General features: G+C 38.6%; 1 protein-coding gene across 1 annotated transcript; it reads right to left on the bottom strand.

Moving 5' to 3' along the window:
- Positions 1-19,602: 19,602 nt before the first annotated feature.
- LOC131649363 (uncharacterized) lies at positions 19,603-21,714 on the bottom strand. The gene has a single exon (XM_058919125.1). The coding sequence runs from the start codon at positions 21,712-21,714 to the stop codon at positions 19,603-19,605; it is 2,112 nt and encodes a 703-aa protein (XP_058775108.1).
- Between the last annotated feature and the right edge of the window lie 1,051 nt (positions 21,715-22,765).

Below are 22,765 nucleotides of genomic sequence, written 5' to 3' on the forward strand. Positions count from 1 at the left end.
CTATTAATTTCTTTTGCCACTCAACATAACATCACTCTCTATCAAATGGATGTTAAGAGTGCCTTCTTAAATGGTTATATAGATGAAGAAGTTTATGTCCATCAACCTCCTGGTTTTGAAGACTCTATGTCTCCTAATCATGTTTTTAAACTAAAGAAATCATTGTATGGATTGAAACAGGCTCCCAGAGCTTGGTATGAACGCTTAAGTTCTTTCCTTCTAGATAATGGTTTCACTAGAGGAAAAGTGGACACTACTCTCTTTTGTAAAACCTTTGAAAAGGATATTTTAATTTGTCAAATATATGTAGATGATATTATTTTTGGAACATCTAATGCTACACTTGGAAAGGAGTTTGCTAAGTCTATGCAGGCTGAGTTTGAAATGAGCATGATGGGAGAACTCAAGTATTTCCTCGGAATACAAATAAATCAAACATCAGAAGGAACGTATGTTCACCAAACCAAGTATGTGAAGGAACTTCTGAAGAAGTTTAATCTTCTGGACTGCAAAGAAGCCAAAACTCCTATGCATCCAACATGCATCCTAGGTAAGGATGAGGTAAGTAAGAAGGTAGATCAGAAGTTATACAGAGGTATGATTGGATCTCTTCTATATCTGACTGCTTCTAGACCTGACATTCTGTTCAGTGTTTGTTTGTGTGCCAGATTCCAATCAGATCCTAGAGAATCTCATTTAACTGCTGTTAAGAGAATTCTAAGGTATCTGAAAGGTACTACTAATGTTGGTTTAGTTTACAGAAAATCTAAAGAATACAACTTAGTAGGATTCTGCGATGCTGACTATGCTGGAGACAGAATTGAAAGAAAAAGTACTTCAGGAAGTTGCCAATTTCTTGGAAGTCATTTGATCTCCTGGTACAGCAAGAAGCAAGCAACTATTGCTCTATCAACAACAGAAGCAGAATATGTCGCTGCTGCTGGTTGTAGTACACAGATGCTCTGGATGAAGAGTCAGTTAGAAGATTATCAGATATTTGAGAGTAACATTCCTATATTCTGTGATAATACTTCTGCTATATGTTTATCTAAGAATCCCATTCTTCATTCAAAAGCTAAACATATTGAGATTAAACATCATTTCATAAGGGACTATGTTCAGAAGGGTGTTATTTCTTTAAACTTTGTGGATACAGACCATCAATGGGCTGATATCTTTACAAAACCCCTGGCTGAAGATAGGTTTAAGTTCATTCTGAAGAACATCAGTATGGATTTATGCCCAGAATGAGAAGATGAGAAGTTCTCATGTATGAGTATCTTCTGAAATGAATGTGGAACATTTTCTTTTAATCAGAAGTTCTGATTGAATTCTTTTAGAAATTATGATTCGGTTATTACTAACGTTTCATTGTCTAAGTTGATTCAGAACCTCTTTTAAAGCAAAACAGCTGTTACGTTTTATCTCGGGATGGTAAACCTGTCGTTACTATTCATGGATAAGCGCGCGTGCAGTTGAAGGGACGCCGACCATAGGTAACTGTGCTAGTCACCTCATTTGTCTTTATTATCTCTCCTCACGTCACGTAACATTAAATGCTAGTCATCATTCATTTCATTTTATTTTCTTTCAAATACTCTTCAAAATGGTTTTTGGTTTCCTATCTCGTTGCATTCCTCATAAAGTTTGTCTCTCTCTCTCTTCCATATCAAACTCTACCTGTTCATTTTTTTCTGCAAACCCATCATGAATTCTTCATCAAGCCCAGGAAATAATGAAAATGATAAAAACAACAAACGAAAAGCTGTTGAAACATCACCTTCCAAACCCAAAAAGATCAAAATCACCTATGATCCTCTCAAGGTGAATCCTTTCGAAGCAATGTTGTCTGGAAACTATTCTAGACGTGTGTTTCATCCTCCTGGTGAAAGCCCTCCATCATCTCCATCTTCTTCCTCATCTTTCGACCTTCAAGACTCAGCTTCCTCTGATCTTTCCTCTCCCTTAATCTCTTCTGAAGACATCTCTTCATCTTCACCCGCTGAGGATGTTGTCTCTGGTAAAGGTGGTGGAAGATCTGCTGCAGGACCAAGTCTCCCTGATCCCTCGCCTGAAAGCCCTAGAAGCAGTCAATGAGGCGTTTCACTCCTTCATGGCATGCTGGCACAGACGTGGTCTTAGCTAGGGTCCTAGGATTTGGTCTCAGTAGTTTTATTTTTCTTTGTTGCACATCTTTTGTAATCCTCTTTTGATTTATCAATGAAAAGTTTCTTTGTGTTTTCCATTCCAATGTTTTCTATTTGTCTTATGCATCTGAATCTTTTTAAATATTTCTTTTTGATGTTATGACAAAAAGGGGGAGAAAGATAAATGATAAATGATTTGATTAAATCTATCAGTTGCTGGTAAAGGCTCCCACACATTCACTAACAAGAACTGCAAGTTCTATATGGTTTAAGTGTTTTGCAGGTACAGAGAAGTGAAGAAAATCTTCAAGAAGCAAACACTAGAAGCAAAACCATGGAAACTGAAGCAAGCTGAGTGCTGTCAAGCTTCAGAGATCAGAAGCAAGAAAGAAGAATGAATCAGAAGCACTGATAATAGAATTTGAATAAATTGTCTATCCTGCTTTGACAAAATTCTATTTGCTCTGATACATATAATGTTATGGCTCTGATACATTATTTGCTCTGATATATTATTTCAGCCTATATGGCTCTGATACATATAATGTGTTCAAACAAACATTTTTATGTTCTAACTCGCTCATGCTGACTTTTGTCGTTTAGTTTTTGTTCTGTAACATTTCAGGATGTAGAGATGCTCTGATGATGCTCTGGTACATTCAACAATGTTCTGATACAAATCTAGCATGAAGTGATGTTGGTAGACATTCAAAGTTCTGAAGCTATCCGAGGGAAGCAGAAATCAGAAGATGTGAATGTTCTAAAAGATCCAGTAATTCAAGTTCTGAAGCTGTCCTGAATGGAAGCAGAAGTCAGAAGCTGTGAATGTTCTGAAGATCAAAGAAATTCAAGTTCTGAAGCTGTCCTGAATGGAAGCAGAAGTCAGAAGCTGTGAATGTTCTGAAGATCAATGAAATTCAAGTTCTGAAGCTGTCCTATGGAAGCAGAAGTCAGAAGCTATGAATTCTCTGAAGGCAAAAGCTTATATGATCGTCTCTACCGAAATAATCAGGGAAGTCTTTTATTAAAGTTCTTCGAGTATTTATTTCAGGAGGAGATTATTTATCTCAGGGGGAGATTGTTAATCTCAGGGGGAGACATATTCATATGCTTATGCTATAGCTGTGTAATTTGTCTTTTGCCGTCTACTCTTTCTGATCGCAAATTCATATCATTTATATATGTTTTTGTCATCATCAAAAAGGGGGAGATTGTTAGAACAAGATTTGTTCTTATCAATTATCTTAGTTTTGATGATAACAATAATATGAATTTTGCTTAAGATAATATGGTACTCTAATCAAATGCAATTTCCCTTTCAGGAAATATATAAAGAGTACGCATAATTCAGCGCTCAGAAGTTGTGTCTCAAATGGTTCAGCATGCAACATCAGAACATGGTCTGGCAAGACATCAGAAGATGGTCGAAGCAGAATCAGAACATGGGTCTATGAAAGCATCAGAAGAACATGAGATCAGAAGCACTGAAGATCAGAAGATGGTATCACGCTCAGAAGCACTTCAAGGTCAGAAGATCAGAAGATGCTGTGCACCAAGCTGTTTGACTCTGATGATATTCAAACGTCGTATTCACAAACATCAGATCAGAAGGAAGTACACGTGGCAGACTACGCTGACTGACAAAAGGAACGTTAAAGCTACTAAAGGCTACGTCAGTAGACACAGCGTGAACAAGGCTCGAGGTAGTTGACAAAAGCGTATAACATTAAATGCAAAGCTGTACGGAACACGCAAAGCATTAAATGCATTCAACGGTCATCTTCTCAACGCCTATAAATATGAAGTTCTGATGAGAAGCAAGGTTAACGATTCTGCTCCAAAACAATTCAAATTAACTTGCTGAAACGCTGTTCAAATCAAAACTCAGAATCTTCATCTTCATCAACTCACTACATTGCTGTTGTAATATTTTAGTGAGATTAAGCTTAAACTGTAAGAGAAATATCACAGTTGTGATTATCGCTTTTAAGAAGCATTTGTAAACTCTTGAATAGGTTACATTAAGTTGTAAGGAACTAGAGTGATCGTGTGATCAGTATACTCTAGGAAGTCTTAGCAGTTGGCTGAGCAGGAAGTCTTGGCAGTTGGCTGAGCAGAAAGTCTTAGGAGTGAACTAAGCCTAGAGTGATCGTGTTGATCAGTAGACTCTAGAAAAGTCTTAGGAGTGAACTAAGCAGTTGTTCCTGGAGTGATCAAGTTGTGATCAGAAGACTCTGGAAGACTTAGTTGCGGACTAAGTGGAAAACCATTGTAATCCGTGCGATTAGTGGATTAAATCCTCAGTTGAGGTAAATCATCTCTGCGGGGGTGGACTGGAGTAGCTTCGTTAACAGCGAACCAGGATAAAAATAATTGTGCAATTTATTTTTATCGTCCAAGATTTAAAGTCACACTTATTCAATCCCCCCCTTTCTAAGTGTTTTTCTATCCTTCACTAATTGCAACAAATTGAAATGAAAACGAAAACTAGGTTATTACTAGGTAAAATTCTCCGAACCCCTCTTTCTGTTCCTCTTTGCCTTTTATAATAGAATACTTGGACGGTTGATGGAGAAAATTCCGGAGCAGTGGGTTCTTTTGCCGAAGAATCGGTAACTTGGACTTGATGGAGATTCGTGGAGAGAAAAACCTGCGCAAGTGGAGTCTTCATCTGGACAGCTGCAGACTAACGAATTATCTTTGGGCCAAGACTCGGGGCGGGGGCCCTTAAAGTGGTATGGGCATCCCCTTTGTTTCTTTCTTTTTTTTTCTTATCTGAGAAGCTAGCGAGTGGGGATGGGGGCCCCAATAATGCTATGGGCGCCCCCCCCCCCCCCCTTTGCTTTCTTTCTCATTTTCCTTATTTTCTCACGTTGAAAATAAGTGAGTGGGGGTGGTGGCCCCAAATTGGGTATGGGCACCCCCTCACTCTTTTTATTTTATTTTATTTTTTCTTTTTCTTCTTCCAATTTTTTTTCTTTCTTTGGTCTTGGGCTTCCAATGCGGGCTTTTTATTTTTTTCTTCACTTCTTCGGACAATTCCTCAAAAAATTTCATGATTTTCTTCTTTTAGTCGAACTCGGGATAATTTTAATACCTGAAATAAAGTGAGAAAATACCAGCGTAATATCGAAATAATATAATATAAATGATCTAAAATGCAGATATAATCTATGTTAATCGAATCAACTATATGTTATATTTTCACGTTATCAAACTCCCCTATACTTGAACCTTTGCTTGTCCTCAAGCAAATAATTATTTAAAACAGTAGGACAGTATAAATTAAATGCAAAATCATTACTCGAGTCATACTCGGTTACGGCATGTTTTTCATCAAGTCACTATGAGATCAATTTCAACACTAAAAATACGGTAACGACACTAGACAACTTCCTTATATGCATGCCAATCCGAGTCATGCTATCATAGCTCAACCTTATCCTTTTTTCTTAGTTCACCCATTTTCATTCGCGCGCAATCACATTAAGCCTATTATCTTAACACGCACATAGTAGAGTAGTCGGTTAGTGACTATGATCCTTTACCATAGAGTTCTGGCACAATTACGTGGTATACTCCTTTTCTTTACTCAAATGCGGGTCGCGGGGATCAAACCTTAGCTTGCCCTACCAAGTTCGGTACATTTACTATAATATTATTTTCATATATTATAAGGATCATTCACTTATATTCATCGACTCTCTACGTAGTTTGTGTTCAAGACGGTGCCGACTGCTAGATAAACTACTCAGGGTTACTTGAAGCTAAAGTTTGGTTTTGGTATAACAGGTACCCAAATCGGTCTTTGCAAACTCGGAGTTTCAAGAGTGTCGAGACAGTAGTAATATTGTCTCAATTTTTTGACTCATGTGCCTAATATTTCTTAAAAATAAGTAACCTTCGTACTATCAGGCGTGTCGAGTTAAGCATCTAATTTCGTGAAAAAATTTGTTATGGCTCAAGATTTTGGAGAATTTAAATAAGCGTAGGAAAACTATAAACGTACGATTTAATTAACATAGTTATTTTATTGAAATGGAAATTTTTGCGACATGGAAGATAAAATAAGAAATAAAAATAAAAATAAGGAAAGATCTTCCCCTATACTTAAAACATGCATTATCCTCAATGCAATAAGGTAGAAAGGAAGAAAAAATCTACTCCTCATTTTGTTCATTGGTCCTTCCTCGCCCTCTTGTTCTAACCCTCCTACGCCTACCAGAGCTAGTTTGTTCGTCAATTTGTTGGGTGTAGTTGTGAGCATCATCCATACGAACCGACAAAGCTTGCATATCGGCATTTAGTCTTCCTATGCGGGTAGACATCAGTTGGTGGTCTTGGTGATTCTGATTCTCGAACCGTTGAAACATTTGCATCATCTCGTTATGCCTTTGCATAGCTAAAACATTTTGATCTAAGATGGCATCGTAGAGGGAGTTCATGGTAATTAGTGGTCTAAGCGGGGGAGGAGGGAAAGGACGAGGGTTTTCAGGAGTTTGCTCCTGTCCTTCAGGAGGGGCAGGTGATGATGGTCTGGTTGTTCGAACTTGCCTTGCTCGGAGTTGGCTCATGGTGATAAGGTAGTATTTGAGAGGTATTTGGAAAATAAGAATTTTGTGATGGTGAAGGATGTGGTGGAATGAATGTGAAAGTGTAGAAGTTTTATATAGTGATTAGGAGTTTAGAGTGTGAATGGATTTGGTAGTGGGTTTTTATGGTGAAGTTTGAAGGATGGTGGTGTTTAGAAATGTATTGTTGAATGAAGAGAAGAAAAAATATGGGGTGGAAAGAAATAAAAGTAGTTTATGGAGAGAGAGAGGTAGAAAAACGTGAGGAAGTGGTGGAGTGAATTTTGAAAAATAAATGTAAGTAGAAAGATAAAAGATAAGGGTAGTGCATGTGTTGGTAGGAATAATAATTGTGGTTTGACCACAATTAATTTTTTATTTTTGAGTGGTCCACTTAGAATTCATGCATGGAAATAAAGCTTGTGATGGTAGCAGAGAAATGGTTCACGTGAATGAATTGAATGGAGTGAAATTAATAAAAGAGGTGGTGCATGTGTTGTCCAAGAGTGTATCATAATCACCACCTTTTGACTACCCAATTAAAATGCATGCAAGAGTAAATGAGACAAAAATGTTCATAAATGATAAGAAGGAAGAAAAAGACAAGAAAAGGAAAAGTTGTTGTGAAAGAGAGAGGAAAAGAAAAGTTTGAGAGAGAGAGATAGAAAGAGAACGTGAGGGAGTGAGGGAAAGTAAAAGAAAAGAAAAGAAAAAACAAAAAAATGAGGATGGGGGCCACCAAATGGGGGTGGGCGCCCCATGTGAGAGAGAGGGACAAGATGGCACGTGAGAGAAAGGGAGAAGAGAGTGAGAATGGGGGTGAGGGCCCCAAAGTGGGTATGGGCACCCCCTTTTCACATATATTCTCCAAAATGAATTTATCTATTTTTTTTCGTTGCAAAGAAGAGAGGGGATGGGGGCCCTTAGATAGGTATGGGCGCCCCTTCACTCTAATTCTTATTTTATTTTTTATTCTTTTTTTTTAAAATAAAAAATAAAAAAATAATTGCCCAGCAATGCTGTTAACATTTTCATTTTTAGTATTCTTTTCAGAGTTCACAGCAATAGCAGCAATAGCATGGTTTAAATGCATAATATTAATGATGGTGTTGAATAACACAATGCTATTATTCAGTAGCAAATGAAAAACAAACTACCAACTGATAAAGCACTTAATACTTTTTATTCTCATAATCTATTCCTCTGCAATTTGTTACTATGCATTATGTATTAATACAACATAAAATCAACCAGCAGTAGAATTCAAAATTACCAGTAATATTCAAACTAAATAGCAGTGATATTCAAACCAATATTAAAACCAAGTTACAGCAATATCAAAATCAAGTACCAAACCAAACAGTCAGACAGTGGAAAAATTAGCAGATAATGAACCAAAATGTCATCAAATGACAGTTAAAATTAGCAGCTCAAATCCATTAGCACAGATAAAAATAATCAACACAGATAGTGTAATTGCAGATAAAAATTCTTGCACTTCGCAGCTCTTAAAATTAAACTGAAACCAACAATTAAACCGAAATAAAAACTGAATTGCATTAGTTAATGGAAATGTTGCTGTTTTCAAAATGCCATATTTAAACTACCAACTGAAATAAAAAAATTTTGCTGAAGATTAAACTGACTGAAGTTAAAACTGATAAAAATAAAGCTGATAAAATCTCTTTCCCCCACACTTAGAACAGACAGTGTCCCCACTGTGTTGGCGTCGAGGTGCGGAGAGTGAATAAAAACTCAAAAAGATGATTCAGCCACGTCTAGGTGAAAAGAAATGCTGATACAGATGGTCCATCTGTTCCGTGATGATATCCATAAAGCCGTGAAAATCAGTACGCAGAGTAGCGAATTCGCCGCGTAGGCTTTCAATCTGAGCCTCTAAATTAGTAAGGGTAGTGACATGATCGCGACTTTGCGTGTCTATTAGTCGGGATAACTGCAAGTGCACAGTCGTGTCGTGTAGTTTTAAAAGATATCGAATCCACAGGGACTATAAATCGACCTACCGTTATCTAAAGTTACTATGTAAAGCTAAGGCTAATGATTTTTGGGTTTTTTATAAATGGGGAAACTAAAATCTTAAATCTAGGTAAAATATAATAACAAACGGATATCAGTATGTATTTCATCTAACTTAGGTGATCCGAAGTTCCATTGGCCAGATTCTAATTAAATCAAAGATCTTTACTAACTATGTTATTTAAAAGTCCTCCTCTCAAACTCTCGCTCTATTGATTCAGACTACGATCCTAACTCTTAATGTACGCTTTCGCCATCCCACCAGATTTAGAAACGCTTTTTGAAAACAACATAGTTAATAAAATGCTTGTTTTATGAAGTCGTTATCTACTTAAATCTCCTAATCTCAAACTCTCGCTCTGTTGACTCGGAACATGCTAATATCCCTAACGTACGCTTTCGCCATCCCGCGCGGGTTTTAAAACACTTTTTGAAAATAAATAAGTTCTAATTAGTTCTAATACGCTTTCGCCATCCTTAAAACCAATGTCCTATGTCTACTATCCAGTTAAAGATCTCAAACTTTCGCTCTATTGATTTTAACCTTTGACCGTCTTAACCCCTCTAACTTTCGCTCTATTGGTTTTAAGACTTACTAATTAAATTAGACATACAAACCAAAAACAAGTGACATTTAATAAAACATAATTAAGCCAATTTATTTCGGATCCCTAAGGTTAGATTAATTTACATACCGATATCTAAATAAATTAGCCAGACATACTTAAAGAAACAAACATGAAATTATAATTATTAAACATGGAATTATAATTACTAAACATGAAATTATAATTACTAACCATATTATAGTTATAATGATAAAACAATATTATAAGAACATGAAACTAAAATAATTGCAAATAAATAAACCTGTAAGTAAAGCAGACGAAACAAACTTGAATAAAGCTTTGAAATAATGTCGGCAAGATTGTGATCCAAGAGTACATAAATTGTAGGCCTAAAACTAATGGTGTGGTAGTTCCTCAATGTGAGAAACTACCACTTTTACAAAGTGATAATTTATGCCTAAAACTATGAACAGCGCTTCCGCGCCTAAAACTTGGATACCCTCAAATGAATGCTCAGCCTCTATTTATAGTGAATGGAAATGGAAGTTCCTTTCAGCATCATGTGAGAAGTAGTGGAGATCATGCGTGGGAAGTTGAGAAAAAGGTGGAGAAAATAGTGGAGAGGTGGAGACGGACGTCTCAAGTAGCTGACGTGGCGCTCTTTCACCCCTTGGCCTTAGGAGACGTGCGTCTTCTGAGGAGACGTGGCAAGGAGCATGGAGACGGGCGTCTCCCACTTGGAGACGTGGCTTGGATGATGGGAACGTGCGTCCCTTGATTTGTGGAGGGTGAGACGACCGTCTCCCACTTGGAGACGTGGGGGCTTCAACTTCACGTGGGCTGGATTTGTACTTGCACAATTTGGGCCTTCTTTGCACCCCTTTCTTGCTTCAACACCCTTTTTCCATATTTTAGGCACAAATAGTAGTGATTTTAGCTCCATTTCTTTCCTTTTCACAATTAGTCTCAATTTTGAGCGTAAAACCTGAAACAATAGAAATACCAGCATAATACCAACATAAAACAACATAATTAAGCTAAAATAAGGAAATAATTGATATAAATCGAGCCAAATAAACGATACATTTTCGTGTTATCAAATACCCCCACACTTAAACCATTGCTTGTCCTCAAGCAATCAACCACACGGTAAAAGAGAATGATTAAGCAAGTTTCGAAACAAGGGCATGACACGACTCCTAGTCATACGTGGTTACTAGGCAAAGGTTAGATCGATAGGTACTAAATGCCAACACCAAGGATACCGTAACGACACAATGTCAAAAACTCCCCCATTATACAAACCAATTCGAATTATGCCATTATAACTCAACCTATATCTCTCGTTTTTCCTTTCACTCTTTTCATTCAAGCGCAATCACATTAAGCCCGTTATCTGTACACGCACATAGTAGGGGAAATCGGTTAGCGACTATGATCCTTTTCTTTTCTTTAGCACGGGGTTCTGGTTTTTTAAATGGCGAAGCCCCATCTTTCCCAACTGCGGTTGTGGGGGATCGGACCGTAATCCACCCTACCAAGCCCAGTACCAGTGACCTCTAGGCCAACCAACAGTGGGTGCTAATTATTAAATCTTTATATGCGTAACAACCGTTGGGCTAAATGACCGGGTGAGGGTCACCTAACTTAGAGGGTTATTTTTTTTTTCAATCAAATCATTTATCTATTAAAAACAGGATCATTCACTTATATTCATCGACTCCCTACGTAGTTTGTGCTTAAGATGGTGCCGACTGCTAATATAAACTACTTAAGAGCTACTTTGAACACTTGAGCCTAAGGTCTCGACATAATGGGCATCCAAATTGATATCACATAAAGAGGGGGTTTAGGGTGTCAGGACGGTATCGATGTTGTTGAAACATCTCCAAGTCTTTCTAACAAAGCCTAAAGTAGGACAACCTCTATACTTTCAGAGTGTGTATGCCATGCGTCAAAATTCAAATTTTCGTTGGAGGTTAAAATTTTCAAATTTTTGGGAAATTCGATAACAATAGAAAATCATATATAAAGACTTGACAACATAACTAGAAAACAATAAAGCAACAAATGAAAGCGGTAAAGCTTCTCCCCCACACTTAAACCAAACATTGTCCTCAATGTTTCGATCCAAAGTGGAGAAGGAAAAACAGAACCTATATGGATGCTACCGGCGGGCTATCACAACCAAATCTGCTCCGCGTCCGGAGGAAATATCTTCTCTTATCATGCTCATCAACGGTGTCACCACCAGCAGCAACACTCGTAGGAATGTGCGTGGAGACCCGTTCATCTTTGAGATGATCGTCTATAGATTTTTCGCCTAGATATGGCCGAGACGTGACAAGTGATCCATATCTTTATTATCTGCAAGTTCAAACGATAAAAGGAAAACATTAAACTGAAAACTCGTGGGTTGCCTCCCACGCAGCGCTTTGTTTAACGTCGATAGCTCGACGGCTTAAGAGTGCAAGCACTCAAGGTGGTTCTCTTGAGAATGACTCCTCAGTTGAACTTTTAACAAACCTCGTTTTCCATGGCCACTTATCAAGCCATCTCACATATCCCTCACCTTTTCTTTTCTTTCTTCTGTGGGGTGGTTCATTCTTTTGAAATCGTGGTGGCGGTTCTGGATCGATCCTAAGTATCAGATTTTCAAGTTCGAGCTTAGTGATATTATCCACCACCTCAAAGGTTAACCTTACCCTCTTAAAAATAGTAATATTCCTAGTTTTATGGTTCTCTAACTTCTCTTTTCTGTGGGGTGGTTTGCTCCTTTGAACTCGCGGTGGTGGTTCTGGATCTATCCTAAGTGTTAGTTTTTCAAGCTTAGGATTAGTAATTTCGTCCACCGCCTCAAAGGTTGACCTCACCCTCTTAACACTAATGATCTCTTTGGCTTCATGGTCCTCTAAATTTCTCTTTTTATGCAAGACTTCAAACAAGAGTGCATTTGTGTGGATATTTTCCAATACCTCCACATACGTTTTGGATTGGGATTCTACCTTAGCTTCCATAAAACTTTGCGGAAAAGGAATCGGTGGGGTATAGGGAAAAGGAACAACTATAGGTGCTTCCTTCTCTACCTCTTCTACAACCTCCCTTTCAGATGGTGTTGGTGGATTTTTCTCAATCTCCACTCTTTTCTCACTAGAAATCTCTTCAACCACATTATCACTCTCCTCAATCTCATAATCATTCTCCTCAATCTCATTATTACTCTCCTCAGGAATTTCAATTTGTTCTTCACTAATGGTTGTTTCCATATACTCCTCAAGTAAGTGTCCTAGCGACTTTTGTTCAAGTTGGGAGATTTGAGTTTCTAATGCCACGTTGTGAGTTGCGAGGGACTCAACCATAGTGGTCAGTTGCCTAAGGGTTTCATTGTTTTGAAGACCTTGTTTGATAAACTCTTGGTTTTGGACGGTTTGTGTCTCTACAAAGTGCTCCATCATGGCTTCTAATCTAGAGTGAGTTAGCGTCTCGTCGGAATCCTCCATTGATGTTTCGAAGTTAAAATTATGGGATTCTTGAGGTTCTTCAAAGGGAGTTAGCGTTGCGTTTTGCGCTTCCTCAAAGTGCTTCGTCATCATAGATTCTAGCCTAGAGAGAGTTTGTGCTTCAATGAATTCCTCCTTTAAGATTTCGAGGTTGGATTTATGATAATCTTGCGACTCCACGAAATGTTGGGCGTGGTGATCGTAGAGGAAATTCGGTTGATGATAAGTTTGCGTTGTATTGAAATCCTCTATTGATGCTTCAAGGTTAGAGTTATAGGATTCTTGTGGTTCCTCGAAGTAGGTTAGCGTCGCATTTTGTGTTTCCACAAAGTTCCTTGTCATCATAGATGTTTCATTAAAATTTTCCATTATCATTTCGAGGTCGGATTTATGGGGTTCTGGAGACTCCTCAAAATATTGATTATGGTGATCGTAGAGGAAATTCGGTTGAGGATGGGTATGGTTGGAATAAAATTCTTGCGACTCCTCAAAATGTTGGGATTGGTGATTGTAAAGGGAGTTCGGTTGAGGATAAGCTAATGTCGAAATGTAATCCCCAATTAATGTTTCGAGGTTTGGATTGTAGGTTTCTTGTGGTTCCTCGAAATGTTGAGATTGGGAGTTGTAGAGGTAATTTGGATGAGAATGAATTGGTGGCGCAGCATTGAAATTCTCCAATAGTATTTCGAGATCGGATTTATAGGATCCAGGTGATTCCTCGAAATACTGGGAGTGGGGGTTATAGAAAAAGTTTGGGTGATACATAGTAGTAAATGAAAAGAAAAAAATTGCCTTAGTCTCTACGGTGTAACAGCGAGTTACGATATCGACTTGAATAGTCCCCGGCAACGGCGCCAAAAACTTGATCGCGACTTTGCGTGTCTATTAGTCGGGATAACTGCAAGTGCACAGTCGTGTCGTGTAGTTTTAAAAGATATCGAATCCACAGGGACTATAAATCGACCTACCGTTATCTAAAGTTACTATGTAAAGCTAAGGCTAATGATTTTTGAGTTTTTTATAAATGGGGAAACTAAAATCTTAAATCTAGGTAAAATATAATAACAAACGGATATCAGTATGTATTTCATCTAACTTAGGTGATCCGAAGTTCCATTGGCCAGATTCTAATTAAATCAAAGATCTTTACTAACTATGTTATTTAAAAGTCCTCCTCTCAAACTCTCGCTCTATTGATTCAGACTACGATCCTAACTCTTAATGTACGCTTTCGCCATCCCACCAGATTTAGAAACGCTTTTTGAAAACAACATAGTTAATAAAATGCTTGTTTTATGAAGTCGTTATCTACTTAAATCTCCTAATCTCAAACTCTCGCTCTGTTGACTCGGAACATGCTAATATCCCTAACGTACGCTTTCGCCATCCCGCGCGGGTTTAAAAACACTTTTTGAAAATAAATAAGTTCTAATTAGTTCTAATACGCTTTCGCCATCCTTAAAACCAATGTCCTATGTCTACTATCCAGTTAAAGATCTCAAACTTTCGCTCTATTGATTTTAACCTTTGACCGTCTTAACCCCTCTAACTTTCGCTCTATTGGTTTTAAGACTTACTAATTAAATTAGACATACAAACCAAAAACAAGTGACATTTAATAAAACATAATTAAGCCAATTTATTTCGGATCCCTAAGGTTAGATTAATTTACATACCGATATCTAAATAAATTAGCCAGACATACTTAAAGAAACAAACATGAAATTATAATTATTAAACATGGAATTATAATTACTAAACATGAAATTATAATTACTAACCATATTATAGTTATAATGATAAAACAATATTATAAGAACATGAAACTAAAATAATTGCAAATAAATAAACCTGTAAGTAAAGCAGACGAAACAAACTTGAATAAAGCTTTGAAATAATGTCGGCAAGATTGTGATCCAAGAGTACATAAATTGTAGGCCTAAAACTAATGGTGTGGTAGTTCCTCAATGTGAGAAACTACCACTTTTACAAAGTGATAATTTATGCCTAAAACTATGAACAGCGCTTCCGCGCCTAAAACTTGGATACCCTCAAATGAATGCTCAGCCTCTATTTATAGTGAATGGAAATGGAAGTTCCTTTCAGCATCATGTGAGAAGTAGTGGAGATCATGCGTGGGAAGTTGAGAAAAAGGTGGAGAAAATAGTGGAGAGGTGGAGACGGACGTCTCAAGTAGCTGACGTGGCGCTCTTTCACCCCTTGGCCTTAGGAGACGTGCGTCTTCTGAGGAGACGTGGCAAGGAGCATGGAGACGGGCGTCTCCCACTTGGAGACGTGGCTTGGATGATGGGAACGTGCGTCCCTTGATTTGTGGAGGGTGAGACGACCGTCTCCCACTTGGAGACGTGGGGGCTTCAACTTCACGTGGGCTGGATTTGTACTTGCACAATTTGGGCCTTCTTTGCACCCCTTTCTTGCTTCAACACCCTTTTTCCATCTTTTAGGCACAAATAGTAGTGATTTTAGCTCCATTTCTTTCCTTTTCACAATTAGTCTCAATTTTGAGCGTAAAACCTGAAACAATAGAAATACCAGCATAATACCAACATAAAACAACATAATTAAGCTAAAATAAGGAAATAATTGATATAAATCGAGCCAAATAAACGATACATTTTCGTGTTATCATGACAAAATCAGGAGGCGGAGGCTGAGGTCCAGCATTAGCCGGAGCAGCAGAATGAGCAGCAGCAGGAGATGCATCAGGAGAAACTATAGAACGATCAGGAGGAGGGTCATTATAATAGTGAGGAGGAGTCTCAGGATCATAATCAGCAGGGATGTCATAGATTTGAGGTGTTTCAGGTGAGGGTGGTGTAGGTGGGTGATTCAGGTCAAAAAGCCAGTTATTTCTGTTGTGGACACTCGTGATAGGGTTAGGTAAGACAAACTGGTGCACACTATTGTGGTTAATGAGCAGTTCAAACTCAATTGGTCCAAGGTTGCCTATCAGGTTAGTGTTGAAACAAAAACGGATATTCATAGGTCGAATACCGCCGTAGGGATTTAATCCTAGGAGTGGTTCACGCATGCCTACAGCATTGGCTATCATGGTAACTAGGCCTCCTATAAGGATAGGTCTGTCAGGAGTGTCTATGATACGGGTGAAATTGGCTACCATAAAGGTGGTTGCATTTATAGGACGACCTTGTGAAGCGCAGAACATAATGAAAAGCTCATCACGGGATACCAAGGAAATGGTTTGCTCTTTTCCAAACAAGGTACGTGCTAGGATCTTATGGAAATACCTAATAGCAGGGTTATGGATGCTTTCAGAGTACATATCCTCAGGTTCAGGGTGGTAGTTTCCAATTATACTTCCCCAGAAATAGTCAAGCTCACGGTGCGGGAGAAGTTCCTCTTGGGTGACAGTGAAAGTATCAGGGCCATTAGGAAAACCTAAAAGGTTAGCAAACTCGTTATGGGTATAATGGAAATCAACACCAAACAGTCTAAATCGGATCAGGCCACGGTTAAAACCTAAACCATGGTTGGGCAGATAGTTCAAAGAACTAAGGAACTCCAGGGTAATCCTACGGAAAGTACTAAATCTCCTCCTAATGGGGGAAGCATCCCAACCTATCCGGTGTAGCCAGTACAACACACTCTCTCTAATGCCTAAGGCATTCATAGCACGATCATCATCATAAATGGTGGGTGTCATCTCCCGACTGACTAAGTCCTCAAACCTCCTCCTCTGACCTGCTCCTCTGAACGTGATACTCATATAATCTACTCTAGCCATAACGAAGTTAGTCACTTAGCTAAAATAAAGGTAAATTAGCCTGAAAATTAAGTAGATTATAGAGATAATAGTCAGCAATGGCCAAAAGCCTTTTTAGTAAAAAGAAAAAAAATAAAGAGAAAAATAAGAAGAACATGAATAAAAATGAGAAAAGGAAGTAAATTTTAGGAAAGAAAAGTAGAAAATAAAATAAAAAAAATAAAAAAAATAAAAACTATAAAGGAAATTATAATAAAATAAAGAAAACATAAACACGTGGGTTGTCTCCCACGAAGCGCTTTGTTTAAAGTCGTAAGCTCGACCATACTAGTGTTACCAAGTCGGTGCAGTGAGGAGAAACCTCTACTAATTTCATGAAATTAGAATATTCTTTATTATCTATGAAGTAGTAGTGTTTCAATCGTTGCCCATTGACTATGAATGGTTCGTTAGATCTACTCTTGATTTCTACGGCTCCACTAGGCAGTACCTTTGTAATTTCAAAGGGACCAGACCACCTAGATCTAAGTTTTCCTGGGAAGAGTTTTAGTCGAGAATTAAATAATAGCACAATATCTCCTACATTAAATTCTTTTCTCGATATTCTTTTATCGTGCCATTTTTTCGTTCTTTCTTTATAGATTCGGGCGTTTTCATAAGCGTCTAATCTAAGCTCTTCTAATTCATGAATATCTAAGATTCGTTTTTCACCGGCGGCAGAATAATTTAAATTAAGGGTCTTAATTGCCCAATAAGCCTTGTGTTCCAATTCGACCGGCAAGTGACAGGATTTTCCATAGACCAATTTGAATGGTGTGGTTCCAATGGGTGTTTTAAAGGCAGTTCTATAAGCCCAAAGTGCCCCAGGTAGCTTAGTGGACCAATCTTTCCTAGATGTAGCAACAGTCTTCTCTAAAATTTATTTAATTTCTCTATTTGAGACTTCGACTTGTCCACTAGTTTGTGGATGGTAAGGTGTTGCTACTCGGTGGTGAACACCATATTTTAACAGAAGTTTCTCAAGAATTTTGGATATGAAATGTGAGCCACCGTCGCTAATTACTACTCTAGGGATACCGAATCTAGGAAGATGATGTTTTTAAAGAGTCGGATTACTACTCGCGTGTCATTCGTAGGAGCGGCAACAGCCTCGATCCATTTCGATACGTAGTCAACAGCGACGAGTATGTATTTTTTACCAAACGAAGAAGGAAATGGTCCCATGAAGTCGATTCCCCACACATCAAAGACTTCGACTTCCAAAATGCCTTTCTGAGGCATTTCATCGCGTCTTGATATATTTCCAGTGCGTTGGCACCGGCCGCAGTTCTTAACAGCGATGTGGACGTCTTTCCATAAGGTTGGCCAAAAGAGACCAGCTTGTAGGATCTTTGCACAAGTCTTGGAAGTGCTTGCATGTCCTCCATAGGGAGCAGCATGACAGTGAGAAATTATGCTTCCTACTTCCTCTTCAGGGACGCAACGACGGAATATACCATCGGCTCTTCTTTTGAAAAGAAGTGGTTCTTCCCAATAGTATTGTTTCAGGTCGTGGAAGAACTTTTTCTTTTGTTGGTAAGTTAGATCTGGCGGTAATATTTTAGCGGCTAGGTAGTTAACGAGATCAGCGTACCAAGGTACAGTTGAGTTTTCTATATATGCTTTGGTAGTTCTTTCTACTTTGGTTTGAGTATTGTTTAATGTTTCTGTTACCGAAGCGATGTCTAACTGGGCTATGAGTCGCTCATATGGGAAATCATCAGTAATGGGCACTTCGTCAAGTTTATTTCCTTCCATTCTTGATAAGTGATCAGCAACCACATTTTCGGTGCCTCTTTTGTCCTTAATTTCAAGGTCGAACTCTTGCAAGAGTAGGATCCATCTAAGGAGTCTTGGTTTGGCATCCTTTTTGGTTAATAGGTATCTAATAGCGGCATGGTCGGTATAGATTATGATTTTCGCTCCTACTAAGTAGGATCGAAATTTATCTAACGCGAATACCATAGCTAAGAGTTCCTTCTCTGTTGTGGCGTAGTTCATTTGTGCAGGATCTAAGGTTCTACTGGCGTAGTATATGACATGAAGTTTTTTATCTTTTCTCTGTCCTAGGACAGCTCCTACAGCGTAGTCACTAGCATCGCACATAATTTCGAATGGTTCGTTCCAGTTAGGTGGTTGCATGATTGGTGCGGATATCAGTGCTTGTTTAAGAGTTTGAAAGGCGTTTAGACATTTCTCATCAAATATGAATTCCGCATCCTTCATTAGTAGCTCAGTCAATGGTTTGGTTATTTTTGAGAAATCTTTTATGAAACGGCGTTAGAAACCAACGTCTCCTAGAAAACTCCGTATTTCTCTAACAGTTTTCGGGGGTTGAAGGTTTTCAATGATTTTGATCTTAGCTTTATCAACTTCAATCCCTTTATCAGACACGATGTGTCCAAGTACGATTCCTTGTCTTACCATGAAATGGCATTTTTCCCAATTTAGTACTAAGTTGACACTTACGCATCATTTAAGTACCATCTCCAGGTTCGAAAGACATCCTTCAAAACTTTATCCACATACGGAGAAATCATCCATGAATATTTCCATCATGCCATCGAGAAAATCAGCAAAGATCGACATCATGCACCTTTGAAATGTCGCGGGTGCGTTACACAATCCGAACGGCATTCGTCTGTAGGCGAATGTGCCATAAGGACATGTGAACATCGTCTTTTCTTGGTCATCAGGATGGATAGGTATTTGAAAGAATCCTGAGTAACCATCTAAATAGCAGAAATGGGAGTGTTTAGCCAGTCGTTCGAGCATTTGGTCAATGAAAGGTAAAGGAAAATGATCCTTTCGAGTGGCTTTGTTGAGTTTTCTGTAGTCAATACACATTCTCCATCCAGTTTGAGTGCGTTGCACTATTGATTCGCCTTTAGGGGTTGTAATGACAGTGACACCTCCTTTCTTGGGTACGACATGTACAGGGCTTACCCACTTACTATCAAATATAGGGTATATGATTCCTGCTTCTAACAGCTTTTAAACTTCCTTTTTCACTACATCGCTTAGAATCGGATTGATTCGTCTTTGATGTTCTCGCGAGGTCTTACAGTCTTCCTCGAGCATAATGCGATGCATGCAGATAGAGGGGCTTATTCCCTTTAGATCAGATATGTTATAGCCAAAAGCGAACGGATATTTCCTAAGGACATTGAGTAACTTTTCAGTTTCAATCTGTCCAAGGTCAACGTTTACTATAACAGGTCGTTCAAGTTCTTCATCTAGAAATTCATACCTTAAATCTTTGGGCAGTGTTTTAAGTTCTATAGCAGGTTTCTTAGGGCAAGGAATAGGATCAGGGGTTAATGCTAGGCATTCACTTAGATTATTATCTTGGTATTCCTCACGCCAGTTATCGTCCTCAAAAATAGGTGGCATTGGTATTTTTAGAACTTCAGAGTAGGTGTTTTGTTGTTTCTCCATTTCTTTAACGCATTCATCAATAACGTCCAAGAAACAACAGGAATCGTCTATGACTGGGGCTTTGAAGAATTGGGAGAGAATAAACTCTACTTTCTCTTCACCGACCTCGAAAGTTAGCTTTCCTTTCTTGACATCTATAATGGCACCAGCAGTTGCTAAGAATGGCCTTCCTAGTATAATAGGGATATTAGAGTCCTCTTTAATGTCCATTATTATGAAGTCAGTAGGAATATAGAATTGTCCTATACGAACAGGTACATTTTCAAGCATTCCTACGGGAAACTTGACAGATCGGTCAGCTAATTGCAATGACATTCTTGTTGGTCTTAGTTCACCTAATTTGAGTTTTTCACAAATAGATAGAGGCATTAAACTAACACTGGCTCCTAAATCACATAAGGCTTTGCCTATTACGAATTTCCCAATTACACAAGGTATAGAGAAACTACCAGGCTCTTTTAGTTTAGGAGGCATGTTGTTTTGAATGATAGCGCTACACTCAGCAGTTAGTGTAACAGTTTTGTTTTCTACTATCTTTTTCTTGTTGGATAAGATCTCCTTTAAGAACTTAGCATATGAGGGAATTTGGGTAATAGCTTCTATAAAAGGAATGGTAACATTTAGTTGTTTCAGAAGCTCTACGAATTTCTTAAATTGGCCCTCATTCTTGGACTTAGCAAGTCTTTGAGGATATGGAATCGGTGGTTTATATGGTGGGGGAGGCACGTAAGGTTTCTCTTTTCCAAATGCCTCTTCATTCTCATCCTCCTTTTCAGTTTCAGGTTGTTCTCTAGGTTTTTCAGTCGCTTTATCAGGTTTCTGATACATGGTTGGGTTCTGAAGCCTTGGATCAATTGGTCCATCTAGCTCAGTTCCACTTCGTAGTGTTATGGCATTAGCGTCCCCTTTAGGATTGGGTTGTGGTTGACCAGGAAATGATCCAGCAGGTGCGGAAGTAGTTGCTTGTTGTTGGGCCACTTGAGCAATCTGAGTTTCTAACTTCTTATTATGGGTCGCTAGGGCATCTACCTTAGTTGCTAATTGCTTCAATTGTTCACCGGTGTGAACATTTTGGTTGAGGAAATCCTTATTTTGTTGAGCTTGGGTAGCAATGAAATTTTCCATCATAATTTCAAGGTTAGACTTTCTAGGAACATTAGGCATATTAAGAATGTTAGCAGCAGGTTTTTGGTAACCTAGCGGTACAGCGGGTGCTTGATTCGGTACAAACAGAGCGTTGTTATTTTTGTACAAAAAATTAGGATGATTCTTCCATCCAGGATTGTAGGTGTTGGAATACGGATTCCCTTGAGCGTAGTTAACTTGATCAACCGAGACTCTTGCCAAAATAGCACATTCGGGGGCAGCATGTCCAAGAACTCCACATAATTCGCAGTTTGGAGTTATAGCAGCCACGGTGGCTACGGGTGGTAAGGTCAAGCTTTCTAGCTTTTGGGTAAGGGCATCTACTTTAGCGTTCACTTTGTCTAGGCTACTAATTTCGTACATTCCGACTTTAGTTTGAGATTTTTCCATAGGAGTTCTTTCGCTTCCCCATTGGTAATGATTTTGAGCCATGTTTTCAATTAGTTGATAGGCTTCGTCATACGGCTTATCCATAAGCGTGCCACCAGCAGCGGCATCTATTGACAACCTCGTGTTGTACATCAGTCCATTGTAAAATGTATGAATGACGAGCCAGTCTTCTATCGCTCCAATGCGTCGAAAAGAGATTCAGTGTCCTTTTGTCTGAATCCATTGATTTGTGCTCGTAACGTAGCTGTTTTGCTAGGAGGAAAATAACGTGCTAAGAAAACAGTCTTTAATTCTTCCCACGTCGTGATAGAATTTAGTGGCAAGGATTGCAACCAAGCCCAAGCTCTATCTCTCAGGGAGAAGGGAAAAGGCTTAGTCTTATTGCATCGGCAGTTACTCCATTGGCTATCACGGTATCAGCAAATTGGATGAACTTTGTTAAATGTTCGTTAGGATCATCGGTAGGAACACCGGAAAATTGACGTTGTTGAATGGCTGATATCAATGACGGCTTCAGCTCGAAATCGTTTCGGTTAATAGCAGGGTTAACGATGCTCTTGTGGGGCTCTAGTTGAGATGGGGTGGAATATTCTCTGAGTGGACGGTTTCGCGGTCCTTCGGCCATTTCTACTTTCGGCTTGAGTTCTTCTTCGGATTCTTGGTCGGATTCAGATTCTAACTTAGCGGCTGATTCCTTTTCGGAATCTGAGAGAGGAAAGGGAATGTTGTGATCCGAACAGTATTTCCTGATAGCCTGTCTTACGTTAATAAGACGCTCAGGTTCGCTCATTGTTCGTACTAAGGTATCGCTTTTTGAGCGAGTACTTGGCATACAATCGACGAAAAAGGAAAAAATAAAATTGGTTGCCTTAGTCTATCGCGTAACGGGTAAATCGCACTATTGACTAAAATTAGTCCCCGGCAACGGCACCAAAAACTTGATCGGGACTTTATATAAGTCAATCGGGATTTCACTGCAAGTATACAGCTTAGCCGTTAAGTTTTAAAAGATTATCGAACCCACAAGGACTGAGGGTCAAATAATGCGGGTTTTCGTTGCTAATGTCAGCTAAGGCTATCGATTTGTTTTGATTAGGAAACGGGAGATTAAATTTTAGTTTTAATTAAGTAATGGGAATTAATATACCGGTGTGCTTTCATCGACCATCGAGTTAATAATCTT

The sequence above is a fragment of the Vicia villosa genome, linkage group LG2, assembly GCF_029867415.1.
Source record: "Vicia villosa cultivar HV-30 ecotype Madison, WI linkage group LG2, Vvil1.0, whole genome shotgun sequence".
Taxonomy (NCBI): domain Eukaryota; kingdom Viridiplantae; phylum Streptophyta; class Magnoliopsida; order Fabales; family Fabaceae; genus Vicia; species Vicia villosa.

Excerpts from the sequence above, each read along its gene's own strand:
- LOC131649363 (XM_058919125.1), bottom strand. The coding sequence starts at position 21,714 with ATGTACAACACGAGGTTGTCAATAGATGCCGCTGCTGGTGGCACGCTT.